The sequence below is a fragment of the Anguilla anguilla genome, chromosome 16, assembly GCF_013347855.1.
Source record: "Anguilla anguilla isolate fAngAng1 chromosome 16, fAngAng1.pri, whole genome shotgun sequence".
NCBI lineage: Eukaryota > Metazoa > Chordata > Actinopteri > Anguilliformes > Anguillidae > Anguilla > Anguilla anguilla.
In genome coordinates, this window is record NC_049216.1 from 18,705,830 (window position 1) to 18,729,555 (window position 23,726).

Sequence of the window (23,726 nt, forward strand, 5' to 3'; positions counted from 1 at the left end):
TGTGCCGTCCTGCAACTTCCAGTTTACATGGGTTCTGTTGTAATTCTTACTCTTGTTATGCAGTAGTAGTACTATGAGCAGTAGTATTGGTGGTGGCGTTAATACTACTACCAACAACGACAACAACAACAACAACAACAACAACACTAATAATAATAATAATAATAATAATAATAATAATAATAATTTCTTAAAGAGAGTTTTAATAAATGTAATTGCCAAACAAGATTTTTATTACACATATAGGTCAATAGGGATGCCTGTTTAAAGTGCTTTACATCAATATTTTACAAAGTTAACTGTTTCAGATAAGAGCAAACAACAAAGTTTAACAACAACGAAAAATAAAATAAAAAATGTAAAAATACATACATAAATTAAGTAATAAAACTACTAAATAAATCGAGATAAGATACAATTTCACTAACAAAAGTATCACAGTATACATGTATATCCATTGCACATAGCCACATAATATATATCGATGATATCTAAAGAGTTGATGGTCATGTCTTCAGTGGAACATATAAAATCGCTTCCGAGAGGTCTTTAGAACTTTATATTAACAATCTACAATATATACACAAGCCTGTCAATGCATTGTACCGGATTTATTCCTATTGATCGACTGGAAATTTCAGTTGAGCAGTAATGAAGTTGTTCTAAAATGTATGTTTTTCATCAACCAATCAGTCAACTTTAGAGTGATATTTGTAGCATCTGCAAGTTCACAGGGCGGCTTGTTCGGCATCAGTTCTTAGCGGGACAAACTGTACAAGAGAATTTTCCCATGCCAATGCAAATAGTTCCACAGGACGGTACTGCCGAAAGTTCCAAGGAGGCAGGTTCCGCACTTATGGGTGGAGTATGATGTCAAGGGTTCAGGATTTGAAGCGGAAGAATTACGGTGGCAGCAGAGGAGGTTTAAAAGAGCAAGTTCCGGTGCAGTGGCGCGGGGTTAGCATCTTGCACGAGAAATGGTGTAGTGCGTCGTGAGCTTCTAGGGAGAAAGTGGATGGATCACTTAAAAAACAGCGACACACGTGCGTTACGCATGTCCGCAAACGCGCGCGCGCGCACACACACACCCACACCCACACACACACACACACACACACACACTGTTTTATTTCCATTACTGGCTCAACCAGTTTCTATAAAATATATATATAAACTGCGTAAACTGCGGATAGCAGCAACATTTGTGTCACGGCATATCTTATAGTTTTAAATGCAGTTTTCGATGATCCAGATGTTTGCCAAATAGGACTTGGTGAATAAAGGTCCCAACCTCAGTGCAGTACATTATCTAATTGGCTAATGGCATCAGGCTACATGCAGACGTATAGACCTACTCGTTTTACTATAATAGCATTACTATTACTTACATTGTTCTGTACGCAAGTACAATTTAATGTAACATGTCGCAAGTTTTTTGTATTGCGTCAGCTTTTCATTCAATCACTGCCTCGCATTGAACCACTAACGTATGATATGTGCGTACTCTGGATAATTGCATAATGTCACGCTAGGCCCAAGCCAATTCCATTTTTTAAAATGCAATCACGATAATACTCCTTTCCCTAGATTAGGCATTTGAATGGCCACGTGTGCCAACATAAAAGCATCCATCAGCATCTACTTTTAAACAATAAATTAACAGCAGGTCTCCTCCCCGAATGAATGACACTTTTCAAGGGCCGGAGTTGCGTTATTGGGCAGACATAGTCACATCTCAATCCAGTAGAATGAACATCAAATGGACCGCATTTTCTTCTTTGAAAAGATCAATTACCTTTTAGCTTTTGCTGAATAGCATAACGGGCCTTTCTCTCCTGGTCCAATTCGCTGCACAAAGTGTCTGTGCAAGAACGAAAAAAATGAAAACTAGGTAATGAAGAGAAATAATACAAGTCCTACAGTTTATGTATGCATATATATATATATATATATATATATATATATATATAGGTTCATTAACTTGTTTTGTTGCCATGCATCCTGCATTAAATACACTCTGTCCTATCATTTTGGCTTCAGTTCAATTTGTGATGTGGTATGGTTCTTCTAATACTACCATTGTACTGTGATACAATAACGCCGATAAAGTTAAAATATCAACAACAGCTTCATATGCGATATATGTACAATTGTTAACGACATTTGAAGGGTATATTTTCGCTGTGGACCTTTGCAGACACATTCATTTTATTTTACTATAAAGTTGCAATTTCCTACCAGAATTTTGACGGTGCTAAACATGAATTATTCTGGCTGTTTTTTTTTTTCTTCTTCTGAAAATAAGTCTATTTAATTGATAAATTAAGCTACAACTTTCCTGTACTTTTCACAAAATTAAAATGTATGAATAGCAAAAATCCTAGATAGTAGCCTGCAGGACACCATATTTTAGGCCCTATTTGAATTCGTTGCTTTGCCTAAAATATGCATAGAAACGCTGTCCAAAGTGATTAATAACCCATAACACAACACTTAGCTTTATTATATTACGTTAGATGTACTTATTGAAACTGGTCAGAACGGACATTTTAAAGTTTACACAGAGCGATATATAATACCGGCTAATGGATTGCGGACAAGAGGAGTGCGCTTGGCTCACCTCGGACAATCTGAAGCTGCTGGACCATTTCTTCTCTGCACGAGAGCTCTCTTTTCATTTGATCCTGAAAATTATCTGTGGGGCAATTAGAACACCAAACATTGAGGTGTTCAAGTGTTATTTTATACGCTCCACGTAAGAACGGGCAAAGACAAGTAATTTGTAAGTGCCTGGTAGCCTAGTGTAGGTTAAAAGCTTGGCAACTGAACTATTGTTTTGGGAGAAAGCATCTATACGCAGTGCAAATTACATAGGCTCTCTTAGTTAGAACTGAAATATTAGGCTATTATATATTACTATTATTTAAAATGTATGAATAACATATTCATTACATTATAGCAGCATACATTATTTTATTTTATTTTTTATTTTTTGCTAAAAAACGATATTTAATGATAGGTCATAAATGTTCATTTCTGTACTTATAAAACCATACATGCAAACATACGAAGTCTTTCGCATATTTTATTAATCATTCCGAAGTATCTATATATACCTTTCAAACTTTGGAATTCACGTTCCAACTTTTTCCTGAGTTCCACCTGTTCCACGAGCTGTTTCTGCAATTCATCTGCAAAAAATCAGACACAGCTTAAGAGAGCGATTCAAATGATCGCAAAGCTTTAGGTTGTAGCGATAGCTAAAAGATCACTAGCCTACTATTTCTATAAAATAATAGGCAAATTTTCCCGCTGAAAAAAATATTTCGTAAAAAAAAAAAAAATGTTAGCCCCCATTATTAATGTAAGACCTCAACAAATTTGCCTTACCCTAACAATAAGCGATAAAGTAATTAGGCTACCAAATACGTATCGACGCTGTAGCCTTTGTAATTAGGCTATTTTATGTTTTGCTGAAAATTGTTTGTGTAGGCTGCAAACACTTTTAATCGTTTCTTCAAGCATGGGATGGCGCTGTACTAATTGCCCCAGGGAGTGTTCTATGCAGGATTATTGTTGAATATCAATGAAATGTTGTTATTCTTCAAAGTTTACGTTTAAAACATTTGGCTTTTCACTTAAGCAATGCACTGGACAATTTGCGTCACAGACACTTTGCCAGAAAAGGTCATTCATCCTTAAAAAAATAACTAATAATTTGGCGCTGGAAGAATTTCTCAAATAACACAGTAGGGTGTAATAATGTGATGACTGAAATAATCGCGTTCATTGGGTTTTTTAAATGTATCCTGGTGGCATGATTCAATTTATGCATACCATTGCTTAAGTTAAATATTCGGTCTAAAATATTGACTAAAATTGCCAAAATACTGGGCCAATGAAAGATGTCCATTACCAGGTTTCAATAATTTGACCTACTATTTTTCTGAATGGCTACTCTGTTGTTTTTATATGATATAGCAGTGGCAGACAAGGTTCCATTTGTCGTCAAACTATAAACGTTTTAAGTGCATTGTAATAGGCTGACGCATGTTTATTTTAGTTGAATCATGCTAACTTTAAAGTCAAGTAGCCTAGTGTTTCAGAGTTACGGCCAGGATGGTTAAATATGACATCTAAAGATCAATTCCTTGGATTATGGTAATTCATTACATTACATTTGTTTGTCAGACGCTTTTATCAAAGCGACGTACAATAAGTGCATACCGAAGGTCATTAGAACAACTACAAAACACAGGTCCGATAGGGTACAATACTCATTATTAAACTGTTATTCATAGCCATGAACACAGTTCGCGCAGTAACCATAGGCTAGGTCAGAGAGTAATGTTAAGTCAAACTAGGAGGCAAGACAACAAGCTACGACATCAGGATAACGATACCAAGTGTAATATAAGTTTTGGATGTACAATAAAGGTACAATAAATGTTGATACTCTGCATGCGTATGTTGCCCTGTCTCCGAGTAAAATCTGATACTAAGCTGTTGTCACAGTTCATCTATCAACTTGTATATGATTATCTCCATTGTGGTTTGTAACTGAGCGCATTCGAGCACGGATTGCCCAACATTTAACTATGGCAACAAGGGCACCCATGGAAGGAGTGACCTACAAGGTGACGTCACTCTCACGCCTGTCCCGTCTCTTGAATGACCTTACTTCATCCTTGCATCGGAGAGCTAATATAAAGTAATTTCAGCTGGCCAGACGCATTTCAAATAGGGCACTTGCACAGTTTGGTATCTAAAGTTGACAGCTGAAGACATATGCACATTTACATATGCACATAAATATCCGGTTTAAAATCTCGGTATGTCTTTCACATTAAGCACTCATTTAGACACAGGCTACATGTATGTAAGTGGCCCATTTTGTTGTCTCATTGCAATTTTAATTCTAATGGAATTTCTTCTACCGAGTAACTAATATTTAGGCCTAATATTTAGAACGAAAAGGTGATGCCTGCATGAATTCTTTGCTCCTAAAAATGTCATTGCATTTGCATCAGGAGGCAGAATTGACGCATCATATGTGGGGAAAACTACATTTAAGTAGGCTACTATTTGTCAAAATTGACTCTAAGAATTGGTTTGTGGGGTGAAGGGTAGCATTGGGTTACATTTAGTTGTTATACTTCCTCGTATTACAACAGACGGGTTTAAAAAAAAAAAAATTAGACATAACTGGTAGGCCTAAGCCACAGGCTACTGTTGTGCACGTCAGAATTTAGCCAATTGAATAAAGTAATAATTTCAATCAGGCAACAAAATGTTGTCCCATTTCTATGAATGTTCATGTAAGATGAGAATGCCTCTTTATCACTTCGCAAAAAGCTAATCTGTATTGTTTGTATAGAAGTTGCGCGTGCTATTGATATCGGCTTTAAGCACAATTAAGTTTTATGTTGGTGAATCACCTTTATTTTCTTAATTGAATATGCGACGTTTACTTTCCAGTAGTCTTAATATTATTTATTTATTTATTTATTTATTTATTTAGCGATTAATAACATTTTGTCCCAAAACATATGGGTATAGAAAAGTATATATATTTCTTGGAATTCTCTTGCATTATTAGATAATTCTCGTAATTGTTCGTGAATAATAGCTCATCTTATGGGAACTCTATGCCAAAGTCAACATACGTCTTGGCTACTATATTAATAATGGGCCTAGTATATAATTAGGAAAGCGCCTAATTGTAAAACATAAACCTAAATGAGCATGTCAAATGTTTTTTCAGTTAAGATAATTTCGGCCGCTAATTATTGATAGGTGGTATTCTTACCTTTTGCCATTTTCTCTATGTCTTTCTCAATAAGAGGGACTCTGCGGACATCGCTGCGCACCCCCTCCTCTCCTGCACACACACATACACATACACACACAGCACCTTCAAGCAAAACTCAACGCCTCACATCCGCGTCATATTAACGGAGTAAAATAATTCGAAATTACTCCAATGCATAGATAGACTAAACTGAAAGGTTCAATCGCAATATAAACAATATGTGATCTGAGAATGAGAAGAATGGGCGAAATAACACGCAAAAATGAGTGCAAGTGAATGTAGCCTAACTATGCGCGCACACAAATAGGCGCGCGCACACGCACACATGCGCGCGCGCAAACACTCGGGCACACACACACACACTCACACACAGACTAAAAGCCAAGTAAAATCATGACCAACCTCCTTCCAGCGAGCCTTCCTTATTGCTATCACCCTGATAAGATTTCTTAGGCTCCCTCTCCTCGGCTGTGGACGGTGTATCTTCCTTGCTTCGATCAATAACTGTTAATTTGAAGATATACATATTTACAGGACTATATTCGGCTTGCATCTGATAAAAACATGCTTTGTGTCTTATAAGCACGGAAATTGTATTTTTACAAGTGTTGCTATATTGTAAACAATGCCCTAACACGCACGCGCAAACATCATTATTTGAAAATATGCTATATATGTCTACAGATTGTGAGGCCTATTGAATATATTATTTGTACTATAAAGAAATTGAACATTGAATTTTTTACCGTTGGATTCCAGTGGGCCGCACTGATAATTGGTTGTTGATCCGAAGGTAGATGGGGCGTTCAATGGCTGCATGAGATCATCCCTTTCATGTGTGTACACCTGTAAAATTAACCAGGCAATTAAATGTAATTATCCGCAGTTCTCTAATTCCGCACATCTCCTGAGCGCATAATACGGATGTAATAATGGCAGTTGTCCTAAATTGCTGCTCTTTTTGAACGCTGAATACTTTCAAAGAATGCGGAAAACGTCTCAAGGCCAAATTAAAATTGTATTTTGGGCCCAGTTTTTATAATAAACATAATTATGAGCTCTCCAAATAAAATGAATGGAATTCATTAGCAGATAATGGCAGCTTTTCAAATCGCATGGTTCAATTTCATCCTGCCCTCATCTAAAGAAGATTAGAAGTGCATTATTTTCCTGCTAAATTTTAATAAAACTAATAGGCCTACAAATGCAACTCAGAGTAAATATGTGTCGCCTTTTATATCTCATATCTTTTATATTTTAATTTTGTAGGCTATATAAATTACGAATATGAACGTCACCACTCCTCACACAAACAATAAAAGTAAACTATGTATTTTAGTCAATGTTACAACAACACCACGAACAACGAGAACAACAAGAACAACACAAGTAAATAATAATAATAATAATAATAATAATAATAACAATAATAATAATAATAATAATAATAATAATAATAATAATAATAATAATATAGCCATCATCACCATCGCTATCATTTAATAAATTATTGGAAAGTAAAACTTGATGCTGTTTCATATTATTAGGTACGTACATATCTGATTTATGTTTAATTTCCCATTTAATACGTGCTAAACTATGTTCACTGTGTTACTAATAAGAAACTATTTGTTGTATTTTATTGTATTTCACAGCATTGATCGTTCTTAGTCCAAAATTAATATGTTTTGCTAATAGTGAAAGATGAGGAAAAACATCATGCTTACTTCGTACACAGGTGGATTGTTATTGCTCTCTGCCACCTGCTCGCTCTGCCTCTCTTCATCCGGGGATCCCGTCTCGCTGAAACTCACTCTTTGTGGGTCCTGGGGTGCAGGAACGGGCTCGGCCTCCGATTCCTGCCTCTTTTCTGGACTTGCTTGGGACAGGGCCAGGGCTGGGGGGCTCTGGCGGTCCTCCACGGAAAGCTGCAGAGATTCTTCATCTTCTTGTACCCGATTGGATTCCACATCTACATCGGGCTCTTCCGCACTGTCCACGTCTGGGGACACGGACCTATAACTTGAACTCTCGCTCATGAAATCTGGGGACAGGTAGCCGGAACGAACCCCGTTGTATGTATCTCTGTTCCCATAGAGCTTGGCTATGCTCTCAGCGTCTTTAACAACTGGTCTGAAAGCAGAGATGTAACTTATCTTCCTTGGGGTAGAGACCCCTTCCATAGACCTGGTCTCATCCCCAGATTTGTCCTCGTCGTTCCTAGTGGACTGGGTGCTGGAACATCGTTCGCTGTCCATCAGACTGTCCTTTGGTGTATTAGTACTTCGGTCGCTCTGCTCGGACATGTCTAGCTCGTTCTGCCGTGTGGCCAAAAGCTCTGTGGGTGGTTTCGGCTGTGGTTGCGGGTACGGTGGCATGGGCAGGCTGCCTGCTGTAGGCCAGAACATAGGAAACGAAGGGTATACATTGTCTTTAGGCCCTGGCCAAAACACACCTGACAAATTGGGCTTGTTTTGTTCTCCCATTCCTACGTTGTCGTCTTTCTTTTGACACAATCCAAAAGCTGGAAATCCATACGGATGTGGAAACAGCGGCGGTGGAATTTTCTGCAGCATCCCAAAACTCTTGCTGGGCACAGGGATGACAGGATAGCTGCGGACGCCGTTTGCTAGACTCAGGCTACCTCGGTCCTCTTCGCAGCGCAAGGCTTTATGTGGGACCTCCGGCGAAGCCCTAGGCGGAATGTTACTAGGGCCCTGTGTCTTCAGGGGGGATGATCTCTCAGCCTCACTCATTGGCAGCGTCCTCTTCCGGCTCCCCCCGTTGAACATTGCTTTTACGTCTTCCCATGCGTGGGCCACGTCTTCCGACGAGCTTTTGTCGGTTAGCTTGAGATGGCGCCTCCAAGAGTTAAAGTTAGCTGCGTCTGGCTGCGTGTATTTAGACTCAGGTGTACGATGAGAGTGAAAAATGAACTTATTTGGAGAAAAATACATATTGCAATAGGTGCATTTAATGCATTTAGCTCTAGAGCTATTGTATCTGGCCGGTATGAAGCTGCCGCGGCTTCCCCAGGCGCATTCGTGGGATACATCAAATGCAAAATTTTCAGGTAGTTTGGGAGGGCTGTGAGCACCAAGGAAGGATTTACAGAGCCTCTCGGCCTCGCGCTTGGTGATCATTCCGCAGCGCCTTGAAGAGATGGGCATCGCCCCCGCACGCCTCAGAATCTCGAGCTGGACTGGGGTGCACTGCACGCAAGTGATTCCGAGAGCAACGCGTCGGTTGTGGATCTCGTTGTAACTGTAGTGTTTTAACAGGGTGTTGGAAATTTGCGCCAGACAAAGTCTCTCTTGACCGTCTATTACCAAAGAAACAATGGGTACTCCGTATAACGCGGTCTCACTGACTTGGTTTGGCTTAAGGGAGCTGGTGCCAGAATAGGGCTGAAGTTCTTGTTTGGAGCTGGGGGAGGAGGTGGAATCTCGTCCCGCCGGAAGCTGACAGGGAATCGACTCCATTCCTGGAAGTCTGTGAATTGTGACGAAAATATTCAAGTTAATGTTTGAGATGTATTTTCAAGCAGACAGACTCTTATCTTTTGTGTGTGTGTGTGTGTGTGTGTGCAGTGTTTCGGTTAACCGAAAGTAATATATTCGCTTAAAATTGTATTGGTGATGGATCTTACCTTTGTTAATGTTATAGGTTATTGATCATTACTAATTACTAAATGAATTATAAACATTATGCCTAATTACAATGAAATGCAAAATTACATTTTTTTCAGACACAATTACTACATCAAGACACTAGCTATTAAAGTAGCAACCACTGTATTGTACAACTACTACTACCAATAATAATAATAATAATAATAACAATAACAATAATACTAATAATAGGCTAATAATAATAATAATAACAATAATAATAATAATAATCCTCACAAGACAGGATTGGGAGCTGTATAAATAACGTGTTGACGGGAATTGTACGCACTTTAGGCTAGCAACGGCTGATCGTCGACGTTTTAAATACATTCGGGGATTTAAGATTACCTCCAATCCCTCTCTGGATTTTGTGGCAGGCTCCCTTAATCCAAATAAAAACTAAGAGATTTATTTAAGGCCTTCATAAATACGATGGAAAGATCTCCCTAATTGATTTAAAACAAAAAAAAAATTATCCCCGGTGGTGTTGAAAACATGATTTCACTGCGAAAAGTGAAATCAAAAGATTTCACTGTTATCTGTCCTGGTATCCTTCACTGTTTACTTTCTCGGTGTCGTGGCTCGAATATCGAACCGAGAAAAAACTATCCGGCTGTAAATCCGATTCATTATCTGTACTGAACTGGACCTCTTCCTAATGTCTTTAGGTCGGCTCAGAATCAGAGGAGATTACTTAACCGTGCCATTTAAGATGCTAACACGTAAAAGACCAGAAGGGAAATATACGCTTAGCCTCGCCAATGCACTTAAGAAAGGGAAGAACAACAAATAAGCTGCTTTCAATGTAATTACGTAGCCTATATTCATTTATGCCTCTTGGAACTGTTAATAAACTCCAGACTTGTATAATTAAAGCATTGTTTGAGGAGCCATTAAATGCAACATTCGGGGGTTTTTTTAAAGAAAAAAAAAAAATCTTACAAACGCAGAAAAGTGATAACACAACGCATAGGTTTTATATCCAAATTCAACTCACAATGCTGTACATTCGAGATTAAATTATCACTAGGCCTTTTAATTGTATTTGCATGTAACTCTTTAAGTTGTAAATCCCTCGGCTGAATAGAACATTAGGCTGTCTCCCTAAATAGGTTGTTTCTGTTCTGTAACGAAATACGTTCAATAAAACGACACATTATGATGGAAAAACACAGGACAAACGTTTGACAAAAAATAACAATAATCTTAAAGCGTTCCATTAGTGAACTATGAAAATTCATATATCAGTACAGCTGTCACCCGCAGATACGTGGCGACAGCATCACTTCTGGAAGAAGGAATGGCATGATGATATAGTTGACTCAGCGTATAAAGAATCTTACCTTTATTCGAGGAAATTGAGCACTAGGCTATTTGGAATAATCCAACGTCTAACGTAAAGGTGGTATTTGAATCCCGTGCGTGGATTTGGCGCACTGTCCGATTGTGTCTTTCTTCTGATTCCTCGCTCTCAGTGCAACGAGTGGACTTCCATCCTGCTCGACTCTCGCACCGTGTGTGGAGAGCGGAAGGAGAGTGACCACATGGCAGTCCTGGCCTCTTCGTCAGTCCTCACTGAAGACGCTCCGCACTGAGCAAGTGACAGCTAAAATAATGGCAAGGCACACCCACTTAGCACCAGCATATTTACATTAACTGTTTGCCTTCGGGACCGGAGGAAACGACAGTCACTGCTGTCATCCAGACAATTAAAATTCAGCTTGTGATCTTTTTTTTATAGGAATCAAGAAATAGAACATACAAAACACATATGAAGACTATGTATAGTCCAGATAACGTATTTTGACAATAGAACAATTATTTGAGGGTCTATTTTGATGTCAGAGTGACGTGCTTTTTGTTTTGTTGCTTTTAGTAAATGCGATAAACTGCATCTCCCCAGCCGAGCGGCACAGGTAAGGTGGGTAATGATACTCTTATTGAATAAAATAATACAAACTATAGAAAATACTAAATCTAAATAGCATTTTCTAAAAAGTGGTGGGTGTTTTCGAAGAGTAGCCAAGCCTGAATAGACAGTATTATATTAAATAAAAATGATTTGCGCTTTAGGTCGTAGTCCTTTTAAAACTAGTTCCTCGTGCAGCGGGAGATGCGAAGTGGGATGGGATCTCGATAGGCTAAGCAATTAATTCAGGCAATTCTCTCCTGCATGTTTTAATGGCACCGCATATTTCCTGAATATATTCATAAAGGATAGAAGCACATAGATTAACAGAAATGAACCGAAAGAAAGTAAACAATAAAGCGTCAATAAAAAGGGAATATTCTGACCAAAAAAAAAAAGACAGAAAAAAAATCGATGTCAAAAGATATAACGGGATTTATCACGTTACGTGGCCATCTGTGCAGTTTCTGGTGGACATACAAATCAATTTCAGTTCTCCACTAAACACCTAAATATTTTTTCAACGGGAATGCTGTGTAGTTGCTGGGAATCGTGCCTGTGTAGCAAATAATTAGCAACTAAAACAGAAATCGCTATTTATTTAAACTTTGTCTATAAAATGGCACACAGGCTAAGCTGAAATAGCCCTTTGAGCAAATAGCCCCGGAGGCAAGTAGAATTTCATTATATACTGCGTCCCTCTCTACCGCCCCCCCCCCCCCCCCCCCCCCCCGCGATACACATTATCCTGCACTCTGTCCTTAAATGGAACGAGTTTGTTGAGCAAACACGCGTCACTAAGAGCAGACTGTGTATACAAACAGTCTGATATATTTGAGCAGTAGTCTGAGGTAAGTGGTGGAACGCTATATGGCTATATTAACTATTTATAATCTGATCAATGCCCCTCTGTTAACCCCCCTCAACCTCGTGCTGAAATATCAATACCTGATCGGGACAGAGTCACATTCTAGTTTACCACGGTAAGGAGGAAAACTAGCATCCTTCCAGCTGCGAATAATACAGCGGAGGAACATAAAACGGGCATTGACGCACATTTTGTAAACTTTGCTGAAATCCAATGTAGGCTACTAATTCCATTTGCGAGCATCTGTTAAAATACGTTAGCTTATTCCCTAAGATGTGCTTTTTCATACAGCGAACATTTTCAGGTTCATCGTGAGTAGGGTACATTTCGTAAGATAAAGTAACAAACTAACCACGCCAGTCAAATCGGTAGGCAAACTCAGGAACTACTATAAAAGTCCGAAATGGTCGCATTATGGTTTTTTTTTCTTTATGGACTTGGAGATTGGAGATATTCTTACCCTTCACGTGTTTATTTAATGCCCATATAATTTCACTGTGTATATGCGCACAGAGTCCACATTCCCCGAGGGTTCTTTATACAATGCTATAACATTAACTGTCCTTAATGTACGCGTTGATTAAACTGTAATTAATCATACTGTCTAGGCCAAAATGTGAACAATTACCCTGATCAAACAGAAGTTAATAACGTCCACAAACGGCCTCAAGCTATGCTTTTGCTAAGCAGACCCTATTGAACTAAACCGCTTTTGCCTTAACCTATGAATACGCAAGTTAAATACTATGCGTTGCTATATATAGCCTATATATAGTTCTTTGTTCACTACATAGTCATTGTATAGTGACCAAAAAACACACACCTGCTTGGTAACACTGACTGTCACAATTTATAGATTCATTCGTGTGCGTGTGTGTGCGCGCGCACTTGTATATGCAACCTACTACACGGCTGATACCCATTATTTTGATAATTAGCAGGTATTTAACCAATGCGAGCATTTGATAACTGTTCGCATAATTATAATCCGTAAAGATTTTCAAACTTGTTTTCTTAATTATTGTCACCGTTAAATTATTTCTTGTTATCAACCATTTCTAAATTCGGCCTCAATGTCCCAGTGCAGATATAAAAGTTGCAGTATGTTTACTCCCTCGATACAGTGTGAGCTGGCATGCGCCCTGACAGCGGGGGCGTATCAGCTGGGCTCGCTGCAATATTGATGGAGAAGGGAACCTAAACCCGGTCAGGTCCCGCCGTGTCATCTTTCACAATCAAGAGGCTTTCCTCCTCCCCAACAATAATTACAATTTTATACTGTAATTATTCCTTTCTTTTTAATTATTTAGAGCACAAGCTGAATACCCCATTGTTGCCGATTATTCCTCAGAAACACTCGAGCTCATGTGTCCTGTAAGGCTCTCATTAAGGTTTGGGTTCAGCCCAGGTACAGAGCCAGAACACCCCGCCCGCTTTTAATTAGACATTTCAGTGGTAATTTTAGTCGAACCCTTTTATAATCGTTGGATAGTCTTCAATAAGATTTTTTTTTTTTTTTTTTTTTACAAAGTAAATTATCTGATCCGTATTTGTGCATGTGCAATTATTTAAACAAATTAGCATTTAAATATTAATCTAATGTGGATTGTAGTCAATAGATCTATTGATAAGCCGTCTGATAAACTTTAATATATATATATATATTTGCAATATATCTTTATGTTGGCCATTTAGATAAAACTAAAATATTTTCATATGTGTTGTAATAATCATGTTACTTTAATTTTTTGCGCAATTGATAGCGGTTGGAGAAGACATAAAGATAAACTTTGAAGACCAGTCTCTTTCACCTTTACTTTCGGCTGAGCCATAGACTAGACATTATCTACAGACTCGATAAACACGAAACAAAATAAAATTAGCATGACCACAGGCTATATAATAGCGATGCTGCCTTCATCTATGATAAATGCACTGCACGCGTATAAGCAATTCATTAAAAAATTTTACACTAGTATAGTTCCGTAATAAATGAAATATTTATGTTATAAACCCATTATGAATTTAAACCAAGGTAGCAAAACCTAATTTCAATTAATACAGAACAATTTTCCCTCTCTTTGACCACTCAGACATAATGGAAACCAAGGCACATTTTCGTTTCCATGAACGCCTTTTTAAATAGAGAGGTACATTTTCAGACATAGAGATACAGCTAATTTATGTGCGCCATATGTTTACTGATAATGGTCCACCATGCAGAAAGGTAAGTTTTAAATAGGTGGAAAAGCGCGCTACTGGGATAAAGCGGTGAATTGTGCCTGTGAACAGAGGACCCATCTGTCAGTGGCTTCCCGTCAAATTTGAATGAATGGGACTCCGTCCTCGAGACTTTTTCATACCATGCGTGCTGCAGGTCAATTGGAGACAGTGCTTCATCAATGGAAAATCCTTATGAGCTTTCTTTCTTTTTTTTTCATAGGCGCTGAGACAACTCGTGTATATTTTCCGGAAACGCCAAACACCCACACGTAGGCTACAGCCTACAACATAGTATGCTGTGCATATTAGCTTTCGTTATACTTGCGTTATAAGTAGAAGTCAGGTAAGAGGAACTGTAGTGATAACAACAGTAATATTTCTGAAACTGAGATTTATAATTTTATGTTTATATTCATATGTAGGCGAAAACAATCATTCCTAATGTTTTTATTTACCGTTTGCATTGTATTTTAAGATAATCCAAAACCATTTTCCTACCTAGTTGTATTTTGGGTATATGGATATTGAAAATAATTACAATAATGAAGCATATTAATATCCAATAGAAGACTGTCTCTGACGTCTGCGGTGGGTCTGGGGAAATTGCTGGCTACGTTTACTTTGTTCTGATGTGTGTCCACATGAATACACGAATAACTAATCTGGGACAAAATTGAACATCTTACTTCAGCTCGATAATTTATATAATAATAATAATAATAATAATAACAATAATAATAATAATAATAATTATATTAATAATAATAATAATAATAATAATTATTATTATTATTATTATTAATAATAATAATAATAATATTGACCTGTTCAAGAAATCAGGTGTTCTCGGAATAGTGAACACAAAATATTCTTAGAAGCGAAAAAAGTTAAAAATGAATTTGGAAAATTTGAATCTATGAGCATACATAACCTGTGTGAATAAATATAGGTCTGGTACGTTTTGTTATAAAGAGAAAACCTTGACAGAGACCCAAAACTGAATTATTCTAAAAAATAGTTGGAATTGTCAAAGCTTGGAGGAAGGGGCTTGTGTCAATTTTAAGTTTAGTCCACAGAAATAGGAACACGTAGGCCTATTTGTGTTCGGACGAACACGTCTTGCCACGCCCAGAGCACAACGAGGTTCGTTAACGGACGTATCCAAAGGTATCTATTTTGTTAACAATCATCTGGAAAATGGGCATTTAAAACGTTTTGTTTTTAAGTTTAAGTCATTGAAGACATGTTTGCACTTTAACTGCTTTTATTATTATAACAATAATTAAAATCAAAGTTTTAATTATGAAAGGGCCCTGTGCGGTAGAAAGAGTATTATAGTTCCGTGCTTATTTGCCTCTCAGTTTTGGATATTAATTTAATTGTGTTTCTTTGTGGCCCCGGCAGGCCTCACGCCTCTGATTAACGTGTGCACCAATGTGCAACTGTTCTTACAAAACTACCACGAGACTCATCTACAATGGAATGTATTAATTTCCCTCTTCAAAGGAGTAAACAAATAGATCATTAAGCCATACGTAAAGTTGTGAATGGAATTGCACTGAAGTAGGCCTGAAAGACTGCTGAGCCCCGCTTTGGCAATTTATTGACAAGTATAGGCTACTGTCACATTACTTGAAACATATTTCCCTGAAAGTACCATGTTGATCGCATTCGTTTTTTATATACAAAGAGTAATCAGTTCCGGCAAGACAGAGAATTTGGTCACGGAAAACAACCATTTTCACTACAATATAATTTAATTTACTGTAAGTTTTACAGAAGAGAAATTGCCTACATTTCAAAATAGCAAATCAGACGCCATTCTTCAGAAAGAACCTAGCCGACAATAGGCTACGCAGTGGCCATCTATATTTTGATTTTGCATGGCTGAAATAAATTCAGATTGTCAATAAAGAGTGTATGTGTCTGCCGCCCTCACTGCCGTCCCGCTAAGCGTTCGTTCCAGTGGAAGCTTCGTGCAGTCTTGAAACCAAGACCAACCCCCTCCCCACTCCCAAGTCTCACAAGCACTTACAGCGGAGAGCCGTACTGCCTCTACACCTACACCATAGCAGACACTGATAGCACACTATCCCGACTCAAACCCTTCTCGTATGTACAGTAGTTAAGTATGTACCCATTACATAGCTTGCTGAGCTTTGAATGAGTCAGTGCTCTCTAGTGTAAACGAGACTAATGGGTCCTGCTGATGACAGCCGTTTTTTTAAACTTAGTCTATTGACACTCGCGTTACACTGAAAAGAAATAAAACACAAAAGTAATTATTACTCGATAACACCACAGAACAATTGATTCGTCCAGAATACAAATGAATAACAGCAATTACAAAACGGCAAATGTTCAATAATAGGGGGCTAACTCCGGGGAATGCAGCTTCTCAAACTTAACTTGTACAATTAATTACAATTCAAATGGATGTTGTTAATTCAAATTTCCACACTTAATTTTAGCCTGAAAAAAAAAAAATCTAATTGAGGCTGCACCGAATCCCCCACCCATCAAAACTTTTTGTGCGATAAAATAATTTCACAGTACGGAATATATCGCATTGCAACGAAATGAAAGGCAACATTTTTCAAAGAATGACAAGGCTAGTGGATAGCAAGTGCACAGAAGGTTATTACAAGTTTCCAGTAATAGACAGATGGTAGGAAGAGGAGGACTGCGATGGCGAATCAGCGCAGAAAAAAGGCTGACACTCACACAGGGATGTTACAAACTGACGGGGAGGACCCCGCGACCCCACGCCTGTATAATTATTTGTTTATTATTTAGCGATACCAAGCGACAATTTAATAGTCACGGGGGTTAAAAGAAGAAATTGATCTATATACTGATGCATTTTTGTTGCAGGCTATATGGTGCTTAATCATTATTCGGCTTTCACCATTTTATTTACTGCATTCAAATCATAACATGAACTGCTGGATTCCCTTTTTCCAATCTCTTATTCCAATTAGCTTACATGTTCATTACGTCCATTACGTGATTAACATGCATCCAACGTGATTAAATACGTGGGGTATTTAATTAAGAACTGTACAATCTAGCAGAAACTAGTGTTTTCGAGAGGAAGAAATGCAAATGAAGGCAACGCTTAGCATACTTCCAGGGTCATTCAAGCATGCAATCTCACACTGTAGACTCTACAGCATACTACCTAAGTTTATTAATCAAAAATGCAAAACATTCTGTAGACAGTCCCTCGGAATCAATGTAAACATTAAAAAAATATCCCGCACAGTTTACTTTTGAAGCAGACCAGCGAATGTTTAGGTTAAAACTTACAGGGCCGTGTCATATAAAAATAAGGCTCTATCCTGGAGGCCTGCAGAGAGATTGCCACATAAATCACGGCAGTCCAATTCAGTGGAAGTTTAATAAACGCACCTATTGAAAACGAATGTTCTCCATTTAACAGTTGTATCAGCACCATATAAAACCATGACCCCAATAAATTTAATTTTAGAGGCAGATCAATCCTCCTCTTTCATATTGATCCTCGCCAGCTTGGTCCACTTAGATCGCTTCTTGAAGCCTTTTTTTGTTTCGGATGAAAATAGCATTTCGATTAGACCCTTTATTAGGAAAAGATTGCTCCAAGAGGATCGGTGTGGCCTGAAAATTAAATGGTGACATTTTAATTACTGGACATTGATAAAAGAATCCTGGTAATGGCTGTTTACGGGGCTGGCACACTTTGTCTGACCCGGTGTGCTAATCAAGTTGGACTGCTCTGCAAAAGGTCAGCCGCACAGGCAGTACAATGCAGGCGCGAGTCTACACAGCAAATGGCAACATGAAGGCCCCGCGTGGCGCTGAATGGAGAGGCAATCTCCGAACCAAACCGGGTCAATATTCCGGCGTGTTTGTGTTCAAAACAAATTGAGCGTCCCGTTTTCCATCTGCAACAAGATTATATCGCTCACACTTCACTTTGCATATCAATAGATCGCTTTTTATACTGCAATTTTAATTGTGAGTTTTGTTCCGTTTCAATCACTTTCGAAATCTAATATTACGCTATGCCTCAAGCAGGTTGCTGTTTTTGCGAAATATTTTTTCCAAGGCGCTAGTAGGCTATAATTGGGTCGTTTTAACATTCCACATGAATATGAATGGTGATCCATTCAGACGTTAGGCCTACACTGTCGTACAATGAATGGCATAGCAGTGGGTTAGCGGTGAACACAGCAGGGTTAAAAAGTTAGACAACCTTGGAACTTTCTTCACCGAATACGTGTTTTATAGCCTATTAGCCTACGAATAGGTCTACATCTACGTCTGAAAATGGAAAAAATAAACAGGCCTCCAAAATCTATTTCTGTTTATTAAAATATTATGTAGCCTAACGCATGTTGTAGAAAAAATAAAGGCAAAAATAGAAACATAACCTACTAAACAAATAATTGCACATACACACGTACATGGTTAGTGTACATATATAGGCCTACTTAAGTTCAGTGTAGTTATAAAGTTCATGCACCGACGATGTCGCTCAGTATTTAATTAGTAAGCTCATGGTCAACTCATCAACACAATGGTATCAGGCAGACCTGCCTGTATTGTTGTTAAGTAGCATGAGTAAGAAGACGGAGACGATTAGATAGATGGAGCCCCGGTCCCCCGGTGGGAGAAGGGAAACCTGCCACAACATACAGCGTGATACGGTACAGTATCCACTGCCACGGTAACGTGATGCGTCAATCGAATCTCTCTCCGCAGGGGCCCTCCTTCTCTTGTAGCAGTAACTACTAAATGTTGAAAATGCTTCGGGGGGTCCGTAGAACATTGTTCAGCTGGAGGTAGTTGCATTATCGGTTCAGATATGAAAGCGTTCTATTTATGTACCTCTTTATTTAACTGAATAACTCATCGTCTGCAGCCTCTGCCTAATTCGCCCTGGATGGAGATACAATCCGTCGGTAAGTGGACTCGCGAAATGAAAACCAGGCGATCAATAGACACAAGGCTATCGATTAGGGAAAGCACTGTAGACAGTCAACAACCCTAACAGAGACAGAAACAAGATGAGAGAAATTAAAACGTCGCCACACATCTATAAGAGGCGTCCCCGTAGTCGCAAGATAAATGGGTGCATAAAAATATAAACCAATTTAAACCAACAAATTCTTTCATTCACAACTATGACACAATGACATCAATGTATCTGAAAGCTTAAGCGGACTTAACGCTGCCCAGGGAAATGCATTGTACACACGCATATTTATCCTGGTTTGACTAAAAGCAGAAACATTTAATTAATTTAAAAATACTTCACAATAATTTCCACCCAGTTCAATTGAATCAGTTAATAAAGTTAATAAAGACCTAGAGTCTTAATATCTGACTACCGTTCCCCCACTTTTAGAATGTCTTTTGAAGGTTACAGGTAAAAAGCTACAACATATATTATTAATTAATTCCACCTTCCGGCAACAATGCAAAACCATTTTCTCCTCAAGTATACTCATGACGTGACATTTGTCTCGAAAAGTACGCCTATATGTAAAATTCCAGAGCATTTCGTTGAAGGTGTGAAACGCACACTGAGTAAATGACCAGCCTTGAGGGAACCGAATTAGCAAAACGTTCTTTGTTAAACCGGATTTTATATGTTTATTTTGTGGCATGCTTCTCCCAGTTCAAACAGGAACTGTTATTTACAGTATGGGTTAAAGTCCAAATTTCATAGGTATCTCCAACGGTAGCTAATTTGATTTTGATGTTAATGTTAAAGCGATCATCTGATTAGCTGAAATAAAGCAGCTGAGTGGCTTGGTTTCTTTAACAAATCAGATGATAACACCGACTGTGGGTAGCAGCCAGGCTATTGCCATCACAGATGTAAAGCAGGCCATGGTGTCCTTCGCAGTCAGCCTAGCACAATAGTCTGGCTGACAGCAAGCACAAGGTGAACATAGCACATTCTATTACAGAAATGCCTGTTTAGGTAACCTTACACATTCATGCACAGTTTATATCTTCATTTTATTCACTTTCTCATATATCCTGGATTTTCACATTTTAAATAAATGTATTATTATTATTATTAGTAGTAGTACATTACATTACAGGCATTAGCAGACGCTCTTATCCAGAGCGACTTACACAACTTTTTTTACATAGCATTTTACATTGTATCCATTTATACAGCTGGATATATACTAAAACAATGCAGGTTAAGTACCTTGCTCAAGGGTACAACGGCAGTGTACAACCGGCGACCTTTCGGTTACAAGCCCAGTTCCTTACCCACTGTGCTACACTCCGTCCACAGTAGTAGTAGTAGTAGTAGTAGTAGTATGTTTATTCTTCCGTTCATTTATGTCAGTATAGAGAACAGGGAGATATGCTAATTTGGATTTTCCATCATTAAATGAACATGAAAGTGCACATTCATTGAAAAAGAAAGGCATAAAAAACACAAAGTGGAGGTTTTCTGTGTTTCACCCAGTGCAGTGCAAGTTTCAAGTACAGAATAGCTACTAAATGTTGCCACCAATCTGAAAAAACTATGTGGTTTCATGGAGGCCATTCACAGGGCAGGGTGGAGATGACAAGGGGCTCATCACCAGTCCCAGTCACTCATGGTGTGCGTACATGGACCTGCTGCATATACTATCAGCCCTTTCCCATTTGACCACGGCATTTAAGAGGCAGCTCCCTTCACATCTCTTCATTGCATGGAAAGGTGTATTTATTCTTCAGAAGCTGCAGTTTAGGTGTTTAGGGGATAAACTGGGATTTTAACCACAGGGTTATATGGTTGATTCCCATGTGGAACATTTCCATTGTACCCTGGAGCAAGACACTTATACACGTGATATTTCCAGTGTTAATTCAACGCTAACAGAGTGCACATGAGTTCAATTAAGACCATATGAACTCTATAAGAGTTGATTTAACACTGAACATTTTACAATGTAGGTGAAGCACGCAGGTAAATTTCCAGCTGTGGGAATGGATAAGACTGTCAAAGATTATCCAGATTAAACAGATGTTTTACCTGTTTTATCAAGGGTTAAACAGATGTTTTAGCTAAATGAAATACATAATGCATTTGCAACAATCAAGTGTCTGGAGACACACCCATCACATCTAAAGGCTTGCAAGCAATCTCAGCCTACCTGTTGGTGGGTTCAGGCCACTGTAACTCCCCAAATTCCGATGAGACCTTGTGGTCTTGATCAGTCTCAGCGCAGGGAATACGAGCATCTGGAGGCTGAGAGGAGTGACTGAGAAAGTGAGACACCATGGGACTGGCATGCAGGGCAGTGGTGTAGTCTTCTGCCTTTGCCATACTCTCTCACCAACACAGTATATTCACATCATCTTAATTATGATCTTAATCATTATATCAAGTTATTGTAATCATCAACATTGTCATTACCATTGTCATCATTATAATCTTCATCTTCATCATCATCGTCATCATCACCACCACCACCACCACCACCATTACTGTGAGTACTGCTAACGAATGCCACAGCAATGATCACAGAGTTCAGTCTCTGCCTGCCCACTGATGCAGTCCATTAATATCCACTGTACATCAAGGAAACATTTTATAAGATGGCCTGCCAGATTAATGGTAAAGAACACAGAGCATGAGTAGGTTTGCACTGTATTTTTGCCGGTCATCCACACTTCAAACCACCGGTCCAGTGCTCCCAGAAAATCAAGATGAAGAAGCATGCAAATCATTGCTCATATTTTTATTCCTTCAATCAATCAGAGCCTCCAGAACAACAGCCATTGTACAGAATTAGCACTTTGCACAAACTGCAAGAGGCTCATATTCATCCATATGTGCTGTTGCATGATGAAAGCTAGTTAGTGAACCAACCATGTTATGACGAGTGGACAGTGTCAGTGTATTCCTCGCAGCATTAAATGACTGCCCTTGGAGCAAATTGAGTATGTATAAACAGACAGGCAATGAGAAACGCCACATCTGATGCCCGGAGTTAACTGCAGCTCAAGGCATATTGTACTGTATGGGTGACTGAGGCCATTTCTGGGGCTCTTTTAACGCGCAGTCTTCTGTGAGCAGCATCTAGCCCAGGAGAGAACTCATGTCACACGGGTGCTATCAGTGACAAGACTGTTGGTACAAAATGGCAATATTACCTCAGCCCCTCAGAGCGAACGCCATGCCCCAGAGGTCACTGTGGGGTCAGGGGTGGGGAGTGGGGTGAGTAGAAAGGCGGTGTGGTGGCCATGACTGGCAGCTGCACTAATTTTTGGTGTCAAGTTGGAAAATTAGATAAACAACGACAAACCGGGCTTCTTAAATGAACTTGTCACTGCTGGTTTCCCTGATAAAGGGTGTTGTGGAAAAGGACCTAACAAACAAGCTCCTTGTTAATAGGGGCCCAGTTAAGAGGGGAAGCATGGGTATATAAACAAAAGCATTTGAGGGGGCTCTTTTTGTTCATTAAAAAAAGCGCTGTAATTTTTTGGGACTAGAGTAGAGGTTAAAAAAAGTCAATATTTTATATGGAAACAAACTCTAAATATTACACCTTCTGAATGCAATCCCCCAACTCCTGTGTACAACAGTGGACAATGGACAATGAGTTGTGAGTGAAGGACTGCCTGCTCAGTATACAGGAATAGTGCACCCACTTTTAACTACTCATAAATTCCAGATGATACAGCCCCATCGCCCATATCTCATACAGAAAGTAATTTTCCTCTTTTTTATCTGGCCAAAATGTAAAGAATGGAAGTAAAATTTACCCACACCATCAATAATTGTACTCAGTACAAGCATATTTTTAGTGTAATAATTATGTTATAGCTTTACTTTGTAGATGACCCCGGCACAATATTTATCCTGTAAAGTGCTAGGTAACTACACCATACATTATTGTAAATGTTCTTAAATTGTCTATATATTAACATTTATTTTCACATATGGAATTTGATATAGATAGAAGTTTTTTTTCTGTTTCATTCAATACAATTTACCATAGAAATAGGATCTTTCTCTTCTTTCTATGCAAGGATGCATAATAATGATTTTTCTGTGTATTCTTGGATATCAGACACCATATCCCACTGCTCTTTTGTATTACAAGCCTGAACTGAAATGAATCATATTATTCTTTCGAGGAATAATCTTCTGTTAATTGACAAAAACCAGATGCATAGGTTTCATTTCAACTTTGGAGGAGATACACTGCTGGACCACCTTGTCTTCTGTAGTCAAACCTC

General features: G+C 38.6%; 1 protein-coding gene across 3 annotated transcripts; it reads right to left on the minus strand.

Moving 5' to 3' along the window:
• Positions 1-212: 212 nt before the first annotated feature.
• On the minus strand, positions 213-11,120 carry skor1b (SKI family transcriptional corepressor 1b). Of its 3 annotated transcripts, none has more exons than XM_035395256.1 (9): positions 10,827-11,118; positions 7,540-9,304; positions 6,559-6,658; positions 6,215-6,316; positions 5,810-5,881; positions 3,117-3,191; positions 2,621-2,695; positions 1,796-1,861; positions 213-997 (listed from the first exon to the last, which is right to left on the minus strand). In XM_035395256.1, the coding sequence occupies exons 2-9, from the start codon at positions 9,292-9,294 to the stop codon at positions 903-905; spliced, it is 2,340 nt and encodes a 779-aa protein (XP_035251147.1). In that variant the 5' UTR covers positions 9,295-9,304; positions 10,827-11,118; the 3' UTR covers positions 213-902. The 3 variants fall into 3 exon arrangements, with proteins under 3 accessions (XP_035251147.1, XP_035251146.1, XP_035251148.1); XM_035395255.1 differs by having other exon boundaries at positions 213-1,000; XM_035395257.1 differs by lacking the exons at positions 1,796-1,861; positions 2,621-2,695; positions 3,117-3,191; positions 5,810-5,881 and having other exon boundaries at positions 213-1,000; positions 10,827-11,120.
• Positions 11,121-23,726: the final 12,606 nt, after the last annotated feature.